Source organism: Bombyx mori, chromosome 12 (genome assembly GCF_030269925.1).
Source record: "Bombyx mori chromosome 12, ASM3026992v2".
In the NCBI taxonomy this organism is placed as follows: domain Eukaryota; kingdom Metazoa; phylum Arthropoda; class Insecta; order Lepidoptera; family Bombycidae; genus Bombyx; species Bombyx mori.
Genome location: NC_085118.1, coordinates 13,486,776 through 13,500,507, shown reverse-complemented (window position 1 = coordinate 13,500,507; position 13,732 = coordinate 13,486,776). Strand labels below are relative to the sequence as shown.

The following is a 13,732-nucleotide window of genomic DNA, read 5'->3' as shown; positions in this document are numbered from 1 at the left end:
GCCTCTCAAAGCTATCAGGATAAGTAGGGGAAAAGAAAGACGGGCGAATAGGTGAGCTTACGGAGGTGCGCGTTAGGTGAGCGCACGGTGAGCTTAGCCTGAGCAATTTGCTAACACTGCCCTGGCAAGAGCAGTGCTTCGTAAAATCTACCACCAGATCAGAATCGCAATCCACTGAGAAGATCCGGCGAGAAACTCTGTCGGCTGTGTCTTAGGCTAGCGTGATTTAAAAAACGGTAAATCATACGGATTCCTTCAAATTAAATGTCCAAATGGTTGTTTGTTTGAGCACTTCTTAAATACGTTATAATACTTTTATACTGGTGGTAGGATCTCTTGTGAGTCCGCGCGGGTGGGTACCACCACCCTGCCTATTTCTGCCGTGAAGCAGTAATGCGTTTCGGTTTGAAGGGTGGGGCAGCCGTTGTAGCTATATCGAGACCTTAGAACTTTATCTCAAGGTGGGTGGCGCATTTACGTGGTAGATGTCTATGGGCTCCAGTAACCACTTAACACCAGGTGGGCTGTGAGCTCGTCCAACCATATAAGCAATAAAAAAATTAAAAAAATACTTGACTGATGAGCCTAGAAATTGAGTTCCTTTCATGGCTGATCGAATTTGGGCTTATTATATGTATATTAATTGAGTTCTATTCTATTTTAGGTTTGCAACAAATTTCTTAGATGTGTGTTCGTTAGTATTCGTAATTTCTAATAAACGAATAACACTTTAGTAGTTAGTGGTGATTAACTGAGCTACATTAAAAACCAGGTCACGCAGACTTGCCTCCGTCATTTTAATGACGTAACGTAGGAAAAACTAAATTATCTAAAATGGATTAAGATTACCATTAATCTTTTTTTACTTTTATTTATCCATAACAGTGTATTCACCTAACATCTTCAAGCTAATATTTAGGGCAGAAAAGTTTCTTAAATGTTGAAATGGTCGGTCAAATATATGCTCTGCCCATCAAACAAGAATTGCAAACTTAAATGGAATTTTTGTTTTTAAATAAAGGTGAGATTTAGGCGCGTGAACCTACATCCAGAGGTGTATAATAAAATCCACGTCACAATTAACATCAATGCCTCCCAATAAGAACGTAATTAAATTGTTTAATTGTAATTATGGCAACAGGATTTTTTCATAAGTATAAGAAAAGTATGGACGACAGTCCAGTTATAACGGTCATACAGCGAACACATTAACATTGGGCTCACCCAAAAAAAAAACAATCCCTCATTTTGAAAATGAATCTGACAGAACTGAGAGTTACTTACAAGAGACATCCAAGTAGTTTCAAAACCAGCATCATCGTGAAAGACGTAGAAAAAGTTGTTAGTGTAGCGAAAACGGCACCCACTGATGTTGATATTATTATAGCCTTCCTTCTACCGTGCGTGTCAACATAGTAGCCCCATGGCAACGCGGAAAGGTAACCTGAAAATGTATTTATGTATCTGATTGTTCTTTGTTTCTATTCTTAATGCTAGTTTTTTTTATTCTTCATTGCTCAGGTGGGTGGAGGAACTCACGGCCCACCTGGTGTTAAACAGTTACCGGAGCCATCTACAACGTAAATGCCGCCACCTACCTTGAGATATGAGTTCTAAGGTCTCAGTATAGTTACAACGGTTGCCCCACACTTCAAATCGAAACGCATTACTGCTTCACGGCTGAAATAGGCAGGGTGGTGGTACCTACCCGCGCGGACTCACAAGAGGTCCTACCACCAGTAATTATGCAAATGATAATTTTGCGGGTTTGATTTTTATTACACGATGTTATTCCTTCACCGTGGAAGCCAATCGTGAATATTTGTTAAGTAGGTATTTCATTAGAAAAATTGGTACTTGCATTGGTAATTTAGAAGTCATCGTGGCCTAAAGGATAAGACGTCCGGTGCATTAGTATGTAGCGATGCACCGGTGTTCGAATCCCGCAGGCGGGTACCAATTTTTCTAATGAAATACGTACTCAGCTGTTAGCCAAACCCCGCCCCAATCTAACTATTGGAATTTGGCAGTATTTCAATAAAACTCTAATCAGATTTCTTATATAGAACACAATGAATTGTATTAGCTCTCAAGTCACTTCAGTCTAAATTCGCACAGTTGCACAGATATTGATGTGTGTCAATTTAAATAGTCTGTACCAAAACGTTTACAAATACTTTTATGATCTACTCTAGAAATTTATTTATTCAACACTAACTAATATCGCCTATTCGTTCTGGTGAAGCGGAAAAGGCCTTCGGCTTTTTGTTTGTCTCAAACGATATCAATTTGATTTATCAATAAGGCCAACTTTGATATCTACATAATATTATGTTTATACTAAGCATCGTAGCCACGTATTCGATTGCGATAGAAACATAGCTCTTGCTAGGTCAGAAACTAGCAAAGTCTCTCCAGGCCGATCCCCGTCAGCCCGCCCGCCAGTCTGCTGAAACTAGAAAAGAATCTCGAGTCTAGTGGTTGGTTAAAAAAATGTTAATGTTAAATTTCAGTAACTTCTTCTTTTTCTTGGTGTCCACCTTATCCCACTAGGTGGGCACAGCCGTTTTTGAAGTGAAACTTCTAATGCGACTTCCAACAAGACGTTTAACCCTACCATACTAGAAAGAGCGAGAGTGAACGCGTGGCACTCGTACGCATGCGCGTAGTATACCTTTTACAGACCAGCGCGAGCACTAGCAACGAGTAGCGTCTAATATTTTAATGAAGTATATATATTTTTTTTCTATCTATAATTTAAAAAATATATACTATAAATGTTGAAGATGTATCTCTTATACACAACATTCTCTACAAGACCAATTAAGGATAAAAAATGAAGAAAACCACAATACTACAACATCGAAAAAGAAGTTTCACTTCATTCATGTGCGCTTTTTTTCTATTCTATTCTCTTCTATCAGCCGTCATCTCAACATTCACTCCTCTCTCTCTCTCTCTCATATCGTCATTCACACACTTTCATGTCATCTTCGGTCGACCTCTTCCCCCTCTACCTTGCACTACCATTTCCATACATCTCCTATTCACATGCACCTCTCTTCGCATCACATGTCCATACCACGCTAACCGCTCTTTAATTTGTCAATCACCGGGGCTTCCTCTGATATACTCATTCCTTATCTTGTCCATTCTTATCACTCCACACATCCATCGCAACATTCGCATCTTTGCCGCATGTAATCTTCTTTCATGCTTTACTTTCGTAAAATTTAAGTAGCCACCGATAAAAAAACTGATAATACATATTTTATAAAATAAAAATCACACCATATGTCTTCACGAATCGTAAGATCTTATTCAAAATCACTTGGTGTTTATTCGGTCCTGAGTGTGGTTGCTAAGTTTTCGTAATTCTATTAAAAAATTTCAACGATTGATATTACACTAGATATAATCAACAATCTATCTGTTTTCTTATCACATGTAGAATTCGAAGCACTCGATGATAAGCGTCAGCACGGATACATGATGTGCTTATTAATGTATTTACTAGATGACCCAGTGAACTTCGTATCACCTACATACTATACGTTTTTGTATAAAATGGGATCAAAGTTTAATACAATTTTTTATTTTACTGTATTTAACTGTGTTTCATTTAATAATAAACAGTTAGTTAATTTTAATTAACCTTAATCAATTTAGTTTTCTAATATACTATATTTTTGGTCTTTTTTTGTGTAAATATACATATAAAGATGATGGTTTTCCCACTCGCGAATGTGGAACAGGAAAAATTCCAATTTGATTCCGAAAACCCGCAACGACTGGTCTTGCGATTTATTTATGGTAATGCCAGATGTACGGGATATTGTAGACGCTTAAAATCAAATAACAAATGTGTTGGAATTATCGGTATATATACCCGGGGTCAAAACATTCTTTCGTTTAGATGACCTCAATGACGTTGATAAGCTTTTTTACAGCCAGTCTCGTTCCATTGCACAGTCGAGGTTGATTGATGTTGCGCAGTATAATCACAACTGATCTTACTTTTAAATGCAATTCATGATAGTCCAGGCAAAGGAAATTTAAAAACTCGGTAGGATAGTTTACTACGTCATCCTAGTTTGAAACTGTGTCAACTGATTTGTATGAAACTCTCCTGGAGGAAAGTTCAGCTAGTCGGATTGAGATAATTAGAATCTTTGTTTTTGGCCGCCAATATTACTCGTTCACTCTGCCAATTTAGCTGGAATAGACTCTCGGGCTAGCGAATAAACAGGCAAAAAAAATCTGCTAATTATGGTTTCTGAACTGTTGTTCTATATCCATAAAACACGCTAAACAAGCTCCTCTTTTAAGTCGGTAAAGTGACAAAAATCTATGGCTAGTATAATTATTAATCCGGTCGAGATATCAACCGCGACCTTACCATTTTCAATATCTAATCCCTTCTTCGAAACCATATAGCAAAAACACGCCCATATTAGTTGTTAATTGGTGTCTTTATATGCTGCCACAAACGTCTTTAGTTCGTCAGCAACTGTTGATCGGCAAATGATTAGAAGAGTCTGACGAAAATAACCTGACAACGGAATCATGGCTCTACTAAAAAATATCTTTTAACGTTCTGTTCTATCCAGTGCCGCCAGTGACCTCGCCGTCGTAGATTTATTTTGGCGATGATGCAGACTGGTGCTTCGTTGATTTGTATTTTTTTTGTTATTGCTTAGATGAGTAGACGAGCTCACAGCCCACCTTTTTTTTTTTTTATTTTTTTTTATTGCTTAGATGGGTGGACGAGCTCACAGCCCACCTGGTGTTAAGTGGTTACTGGAGCCCATAGACATTCACAACGTAAATGCGCCACCCACCTTGAGATACAAGTTCTAAAGTCTCAGTATAGTTACAACGGCTACCCCACCCTTCAAACCGAAACGCATTACTGCTTCACGGCAGAAATAAGCAGGGCGGTGGTACCTATCCGCGCGGACTCACAAGAGGTCCTACCACCAGTAATTACGCAAATTATAATTTTGCGGGTTTGATTTTTATTACACGATGTTATTCCTTCACCGTGGAAGTCAATCGTGAACATTTGTTGAGTACATATTTCATTAGAAAAATTGGTACCCGCCTGCGGGATTCGAACACCGGTGCATCGCTTCAACACGAATGCACCGGACGTCTTATCCTTTAGGCCACGACGACTTCTGCACCGGACGTCTTATCCTTTAGGAAAACCTGGTGTTAAGTGGTAACTGGAGCCCATAAAATGTATGTTTAGTGGTAATTTCAAGGCAGATTGTGCAATTCGTCCACCTTTTACCAATGTTGCAGCTATTCCTGATGAAGCCAACGCTAGGACTACTTCATTTTGCTATCTGATCTTTATCAACAGTAATAAAATTAGGAACGTTTTTCCATGCCCTCCTGGAGCATCAGGAAGTAAATTAAAAAAATATTTTATTTCGTGTACTGACAAAGTAATGATAAATTTCTATTCTTTAGATTTTCATTAAGAAAATTATTTATTTATTTCCTTTTTTCGTCAACTAACTGACACTTTTATTAATTCGGAAACAAATTCGTTTTCAAATCTGACCAAAGTTATCGGACCTCATACTGCAATTCATATGAAACAAACAAATTTCTGAACGTACCTATAAATATTTGATAACCAAGTAGCAAAAGAATTCAAATCAATCACAGCTAGAAACAGTTTGTATTGGAAAATTAAATTGTTGTTTTTAGTATTTCCCTTTAATTATTATTTACTAGCTGACCCGGCAGACTTTGTAGTGCCTCAATCTATAAATAAAAGACCTAAACTTTTGTATATAATAAACTTAAAACAAACAAAAGGAATCCGTCCGACGGAGGACACATCAAAGGAAAAACAAAATTATAATTTTTATTTAATTCCGAGCATTTTCATATTTATCTGAGTTTTAAACCTTCCCTGGACTTCCACAAATCATTCAAGACCAAAATTAGTCAAATCGGTCCAGCCGTTCTCGAGTTTTAGCGAGACTAACGAACAGCAATTCATTTTTATACCTATATATATAGATTAAATTAAAATTAGCCAAAATGGTTCAGCCCTTCTTGAGTTTTAGCGAGACAAGCGACAGCAATTCAGATATGTTTAATGATACTGAGTCTGATTGGAGTGACGGAATAATCTGTAATGATTGATTGAGATTTTTAAAATCTAAATCGCCATTACGCCATACGCCATTATCAGAATATTGTCGATATCTTTTGTCGATTCGAAACTTTTATTTAAATGCGTTCTTTATTTTGAGGGCAGACTACCGTATCGATTACATAGATAACAAATACAGTTAATATGCATGACTCGACTGTATGAACATTAAATGTTTGATAGCCACGAAACACATGAACATTTTGTATGGGAAAATCTTTGTAATTTGTTTTTCATCAATTTTCTTGTATTCTTAATAAGTAATCTGTTATTCGGGACGCAGACAAATACAATAAATTAAAAACCATGAAAATCTGTCCAGCCGTTCTCGATTTAGTAGTGTTCGAACGAACCCGACTTTGTTTTGAAGTTTTTTTTGGAGTTTACTCCTTTAGAATCGATTTACATATATAGGCCCGGGGTATGAAAATTATGGGGACCAAAATCGTACTAGCATGTCACACGAAATGCGTTATGCGCCTGATTGCGCATGTCACACGAAATGCGCGCCGGGCTGCTGCGCCGGCAGTCCGCCACAAAGCCTCGTACTGATCGCGCGTTTCTCTCATTATTGTATTTTCATATATTTGTTAGTCGTTTGTTTTGTGTCTCGTTAATTTGTTAATAATCTGTAGTGTATCGTGTTGTCGTAATATAGAACTATTTCTCGTATTGTTTCGTTTAATTTTTTATATCCAGTAAACTCCAGTCGTGCGTCGGAGCGGACACACACACTTTTTTTTTTATTGCCCTTGTAGGCAGACGAGCATACCACCTGGCCCACCTGATGGTGAGTGGTTACCGTCGCCCATGGACTTCAGCAATGCCAGGGGCAGAGCCAAGCCGCTGCCTACCGTTATTTATAATATAAGTTTACCCAATGAATGGTTTGAAATCTTGATTAGGATGTGGTCTACTCCTACATATACACTTACACACATATGCACAACCGGTACGTATTTATATACGTCATATCTTTATCATTTTGCGACACACATTTCAGCCTTGTCGATACGCACCAGTCGACTGTATTGGACACACGCACTGAAAACCAGTTTGTTGTGACGTCAGGTCGATACGTCGTTGCCCGGAGCACCGCACTGACATCAGTCAGAGCTTACCCGCATCACCTAACGCCTGTTTACGCTTTTGTGTTTAACTTTGTGTTTTTTTTTTCCTACCTAAGCTGGTAGCCTTGAGAGGCTATGCCAGCGTAACCGATCGCGTAGCTGAGCTCACTGGGCTCTGACCAGAGGACGTTGCTAACGCTAGCCGTAGCAAGAGCAGTGCGTGGTAGAATCCACCACCGGATCGGAAACGCGACCCACTGAGAGGATCCGGCGAGAAACTCAGTGGGCTGTGTCTATGGGTTAATTTACTTGTCGAGCCTTTCGTCGTGACCTAAAAGCACCGTTAATCGATCGGGAGGATCCTGAATGACGTGCTTACGGTAACGTCGACTGTTTATCCTTCGGTCTGCAGAATTGGGTGTCTAGTTTCCGGCGACCACGACAAGAGAGTTTGCGTGTCGTGCCGCCTTCTCAAAGTGGCGCACTGATACCGACTGAAGATAATACTGATGGGGTCAAGCTCCAGATCATCATGTAGATCCACGTTCCTCACGAACCACGGTGCTCCAACGGCTATCCTGCAAAATCGGGATTGAATGACTGGAAGGGGCTCCAAATTAATGCGGACCGCGTGAGCGAACGTTACACTTGCATAGGTCATGACCGGGCGTATGCGACTTTTATAGAATGTCACCTTATTACGAAGGGACAATTTACTTCGTTTACAAATCATCGGATAGAAGTTTTGTGCGTACGGCCTGTGACATTTCTACTGTGCTTGCTTTAACAAAGTATCCATTTTCTTTAATATAGGAGAGACTAATTGTATGTGTGACTACCTGGCACTTCGCACCAATACACCCACATACGCTTTATGGACAGTGACTATCACATGGAAACGTAGCTGGATATAACTAGTTTATAGTGTGAAGACTATTTAGTGATATCGGCTCGCGTAGGTACTACCATCCTAGCTATTTTCGCCGAAAAGTCCATAGTCATACAGTTCGGCTTGAAGGGCGGGATAGCCCAAATACTATAAGATTAAAAGTTAAAACATCTCATGCTTAGAGTAGAGAGTAGCGGCATTCACGTTGTAATGCCTACTTAACACCAAATAGGCCTTAAACACAAGTCTACGCAAAAAAAAAGCATTTGTTAATAGCATTACCCTACATTAATAGCTATGTGTAGCTTTGCCAGTCTGCCGGTCCACTCTGCCAATGTCCTGTCCCAACCCCGGTTGAGAAAAGGGGAGGGTTGAGTTGGAGTTCGACTTTTCCACCGTAAAACAGTCAACGTCGAATGTCGGGCGGCGGTTAATTAGGTGGACCCAAATAAGGCTTCAAGGGCCTCTAAGAACTAAATTTCTTCCAAAAGCACTGCCGTTGAAGAACGCGGGAGCCCACCGTGTGTATTTCCGAAGAAACCCATGTCATGAGGCCACGACTGACAGCATTGTGGATTATCGAGGCAAGGTTGTGTCGCTTTGGCGCAGTTGTTGTAAGAGCAGTCCAAGAGTCAGTTTAGGAGAGATAACTATATCGTGTTACGCCCACTATACACATGTCAATAATTCTATCTATCGTATTATTATCGTATTTCCTCCTAATGTTGAAATTCAGTTTAACGAAGGACTGATCGCCAATCACCACTTATCAGTGAGAGGATTAGCTTAATCTAGAATTGTTGTAAATTAACTTTGCTCGAATGATTATTCATTCGGGAGTAGTACTTTTATAGCACTATTTGGCGGACGAGGAAAATAGTTTGAATAAAAACAAATTTCATGACAGCTGTAATTCGACTTTGAAACTGACTTTCACGGTATCGATAGTCAACTATTTCAAGATTTTTCGCAAATGGTTGTTCTAATAAAACCGGTCGTTTCTATATTAACGATTACAAAGATTTTTATAGATTTCATTGTGACTCCCAAGACTACAATAAAACAAATAAAAATACTTTACAACGATAATATTTAGGTCTAAAAACGGAACATGTTTTAGCCGTCCAAGAATTCGATTGTAATTCTATTGTATCTTGCGCGCGTTGATGCGTTAAATGTTTCTCAAACAACATCGGCCAGATTCGAGACCCGACTATTATATATGTATACAGCTATCCAACTATTTGTCTTCTTCATCAAATTAATCTAGAAAACGACGAGACTTTCTATCTTCTGACAGATTGATCGATTTGAGCGTTTCGGACTCATCATAAATCTATATAAGTATATATACAAATCAATTGCTGTTCGTTAGTCTCGCTAAAACTCGAGAACTGCTGGACCGATTTGGCTAATTTTGGTCTTGAATGATTTGTGGAAGTCCAGGGAAGGTTTGAAAGGTAAATAAATTTTGTTTTTCCTTTGATGTGTCCTCAGTCGGACGGATTCCTTTTGTTTATTTTAAGTCTATTTTATACAAAAGTTTTGGTTTTTCATTTATCGATTGAGGCAAAAGTCTGCCGGGTCAGCTAGTTTATTATAAATAAGTTTTTGCCGAATCTCTTGTATGCGGCGATAAATGCCGTTACAGTTCGATCTGCTGAACAATTTCTCTCGCTCGATAGAAAAACCGTCTCAGTGTCGATTCCTTTAGAGTTTAGACAGTCAGTCACGTATGAAATGTGTACATAAATAACTTCTGTAAAAACTATGTAAGAAAGATGTTATACAAATGGTAGTTATAACCTTTTTCTGTCTTGCCTTTAGACAGCGCACAAAAGCGTGATAAATGTAGAGCTGTAAAGGACTCGGAAACTAAGCAGTTTAGTTAGGAAATCCCTATCCTAGGGACTTTGGTGCTGTAAGGTTCTCAGGAATATCAAGAAACTGATCGACTTCCTAGAAGAGGAGAAAGCCCCCTTCATCGACCAACCCTTACCTGCAAAAGGTATGGACGTAAGTAGACTGATCTCTCTCATTCCTAACTTCAAGTCACATGCCGCAGCCGGGACGATGACACAGAAGCCGAGCAAATCCAGGATCGACGCTAAGTGAATGGTGCTACTAACCAATAGCACCATTAGGTTGTACCGCCCGTGACCTGTAAAACAATAAACGTAAATACAGCCTAAACCAGTGCTTCCCAAACTTTTTTGTGCCCCACTGTAACATTTCTAAAATTTGTATGCACACCGTACATAATTTTTAACATTAAAAAAATGATTCGTTCACTTCAGAAACATAAATGATAGGTTTTAGGAAGAAATCACTATGAAATCGTAATAAAAACACAGTAAGTAATATTTCAAAACGTATAATAAGAAACTGAAATTCAAATTTATAATACATAATTGTAATACAGTTTTTCTATGTTAATTTAGTGAGATTGCCTCCTTAATTAACAAATGGCCCCCTTGTGTGGGCGTGGGCCCCACGTTGGGAGAAACCAGCCTAGACTGTCTCGGTTAGCGCCCCTGACTGTTGCACCAAGGGTCGTGGATTCAATTCCCACATCGGGCAATCACTCGTTTAATAAACAGATATATTTTGCTCTTTGTTCACGTTTTTATTATCTATATACCTACTAGCTAATCCGGCAAACGTTTTTTTGTCATATACATATAAGATTTCTAGGGAATTTCTAGTGTAGAAAAAAAAACGAACTTATTGTAAGTGTGTAAGAATATGGTAAATGAGTGAAAGAGGCATGTAGCGCTGTGAACGATGAGGGAATATAAAAATAACAAAACCTCATTCAACCTCATAATAAATACCCCATTATAACAAACAAAAAATTGACCAAAAAATAAAAAATAAATGTTAGGGGTGGACAACCCTAATCACTTAGGGGTATGAAAAATAGATAGTGGCCGATTCTCAGACCTACTGAACATGCATATAAATTTTCATAAAAATCGGTCAAACCGTTTCAGAAAAGTATAGTGACTAACATTGTGACGCGAGAATTTTATATATAAGAAGTACATATATGTTTAAACGTATTTAATTATGTATTTCGGTCTCTGGTACACATAATACAGAGAATATTTAATTACGGCCGGATGACCGTGCGTAATTTGTTATCAGCTGTTTAACGTATATTTAAATACAGATTACATTTTACGTTTCAATCCGCGCTTCCCCGTACTCATAGCGTTCAAAATAATACGTAACAACAAAGAGATGTATTTACTTAGTTACTATTTATTTATTAAATTAGCAAGATAAAACTGTTATTATATACTACCATAGTTAATAACATTTTTAGTAGACACGATTTTGACGTGAAAATGTTCAAAATATATTTAATGTTTATATTATTGTTTAAAAACACAAATAACTGTCAAAATAATCAAAGCATAAATATTAATAACTAGCTGTACCCGTCCGCTTCGCTGGGCATTTAAAATTAATATTATTGTTTCTCATCCCCACAAAGATTCTCATCATTAACGCCCCCGCAACTGGTGTAGGGAGTCCAACGCTCATATAAATATTAGCCTATCCATTAAGTACATGTATTTTCTACATGGATACCAAGTTTTAAGTCAATCGGATGCATGGTTTAGTAGTTATAAACGGAACATCCGTAAAAACCACTGTAGATTTATATAGTAGTATAGATAAGCTAGGTTATAATTAACATTAATAATTTGATTGAGTATTGTAATTCTTAAGCAAATCATGTTATTGGCGCCATCTTTATTATTACGCTGGATAATAAATAATTAACGTCAGAGTCATGTAAAAATCACTAAACTATTTAATGTGAATATTAAGCTACATTTTATGAATTGTTTCACAGTAATTCCATTTCTTTATATAACAGAAGTTGAAGTTGTTATTACAAACACAAGATGGTCAATTGTGTAAAAACTAAGACGTGGCTTTTTGTAATAGACAAATAATGTTAACGTTTTAAAGAATTGTAATCTAATTTCATTGTAATAGATCATAAGTTTGAAAAGCCTAGAGCGTAACGCCGACATATGTTATCTTCATTCGGTCTACAAGAAATAAAAGCAAAATAATCTCCTTGACTAGATAATATGTATGTCGCTACGTTTTATCAAAAGTCCAGCCTTGAGCACATGCCCAAATCGACCTCGTTGTTTTAATATTTGCAAGAATACCAATGGTAAAATGAACTAGTCTATTTAATATACGTCCTTGTACCTAAATGCGCGTATATTTTCTTTTTTTTTTTTTATTGCTTAGATGGGTGTACAACCTCACAGCCCACCTGGTGTTAAGTAGTTACTGGAGCCCATAGATATGTATAACGTAAATGCGCCACCCACCTTGAGATATAGGTTCTAAGGTCTCAGTATAGTTACAGGGGCTGCCCCACCCTTCAAACCGAAACGCATTACTGCTTCACGGCAGAAATAGGCAGGGTGGTGGTACCTACCTGTGCGGACTCACAAGAGGTCCTACCACCAGTGTAATGGGTATGCAGCTTCGGTTCCTCACTTACCCTAGACACGTCCTTACGGATCCATCAGATCCAACAACCTTTGCATTAGACGCCTTCAGCTCTAACACTAGGAGCAGGTTTAGGAATCCCGGTAATCGTACTCGTCGAGCTCTACAGAAAGGTCGACGTGCAACCTAACCCATGTATCAGCTCGCTGAGTTTCTCGCCGGATCTTCTCAGTGGATAGCGTTTCCGATCCGGTAGTAAATTCATTCGTGAAGCAGTTGCTCTTGAGTTGTTAGGTCTCCTACGGAGGCGCCCGGGCAGCTGTTAGCAAATCCCACAGTGAGCTGAGCTTTTGCTCGCCCACCTGTCCTGGTGAAACTAGAAAGGTCTCCGGGCCACAAGTAATCCTCGGATTACTATTAATACTATCATGTATATTATATAGTATACATAAAAAAATCGAAATCACTATGAACGGAATTATTTCATCAAAAATCCTATTAATTGAGCTTACAGCTTTAGAATTTCGTTTTATCATTTAAAGACGTTTTGCTTATACCTATTAATTATAAAAAGAAGTGAAATTTAATTCGACTCAAACACATTGGGTTACTTCGTGTTACTTCCACCAAAGGAGGACCTATTTTGAAGCATATATTTCATTATTCATTAAATATACTAAAAATCTGGGTTCACCTGTTAGTGTTATTTCATTTTCTATGAAATATCGTATGAATATCATTTGTTTCTTTTATATATATACTATTTCGATTTTAGTCAGTTCCTAATTCTAAATAGTAATCACGAAAAACAGAAATCGTAATAACATTACAGCGATACATATAGATCGTAATGTATAACAATATAATTAAATGCTCTGTCTGAATTTTTAATGAAAGCTGCAATTCGTCAGGGGTGTTTTGAGCTTTCATTATCTCATAATTAACTTGCCATCATTATAAGTATCTCGACAGTCTGTCACAGGTATTTGTTTATATATTGAAAAAAAAACACCATTCTTTTCACCTATCACACGCCTCACGTCTCACACTTATATAGAATATAGGATAGGAAATAGGAAATAGGTGGGGTGGTGGTACCTACCCGTGCGGACT

At 38.0% G+C, this 13,732-nt stretch overlaps 1 protein-coding gene and 1 long non-coding RNA gene across 5 annotated transcripts in view; one reads left to right on the top strand and one right to left on the bottom strand.

Moving 5' to 3' along the window:
* The window catches only part of LOC134199874 (uncharacterized), a 141,760-nt gene that overhangs the window by 4,776 nt on the left and 123,252 nt on the right, over positions 1-13,732 (top strand). The window lies entirely within an intron of this gene.
* LOC101736269 (synaptic vesicle glycoprotein 2C) overlaps positions 1-13,732 on the bottom strand; it is a 35,181-nt gene that overhangs the window by 16,617 nt on the left and 4,832 nt on the right. For 2 of the 4 annotated variants that reach the window (XM_004926516.5, XM_012690709.4), the window contains exons 3-4: positions 10,134-10,295; positions 1,285-1,444 (exon numbers count right to left, since the gene is read on the bottom strand). In XM_004926516.5, coding sequence (XP_004926573.1) covers positions 1,285-1,444; positions 10,134-10,295 — 322 coding nt within the window. The remainder of the gene's footprint in view (positions 1-1,284; positions 1,445-10,133; positions 10,296-13,732) is intronic. The other 2 variants (XM_012690710.4, XM_038014364.2) reach the window with 1 other exon arrangement.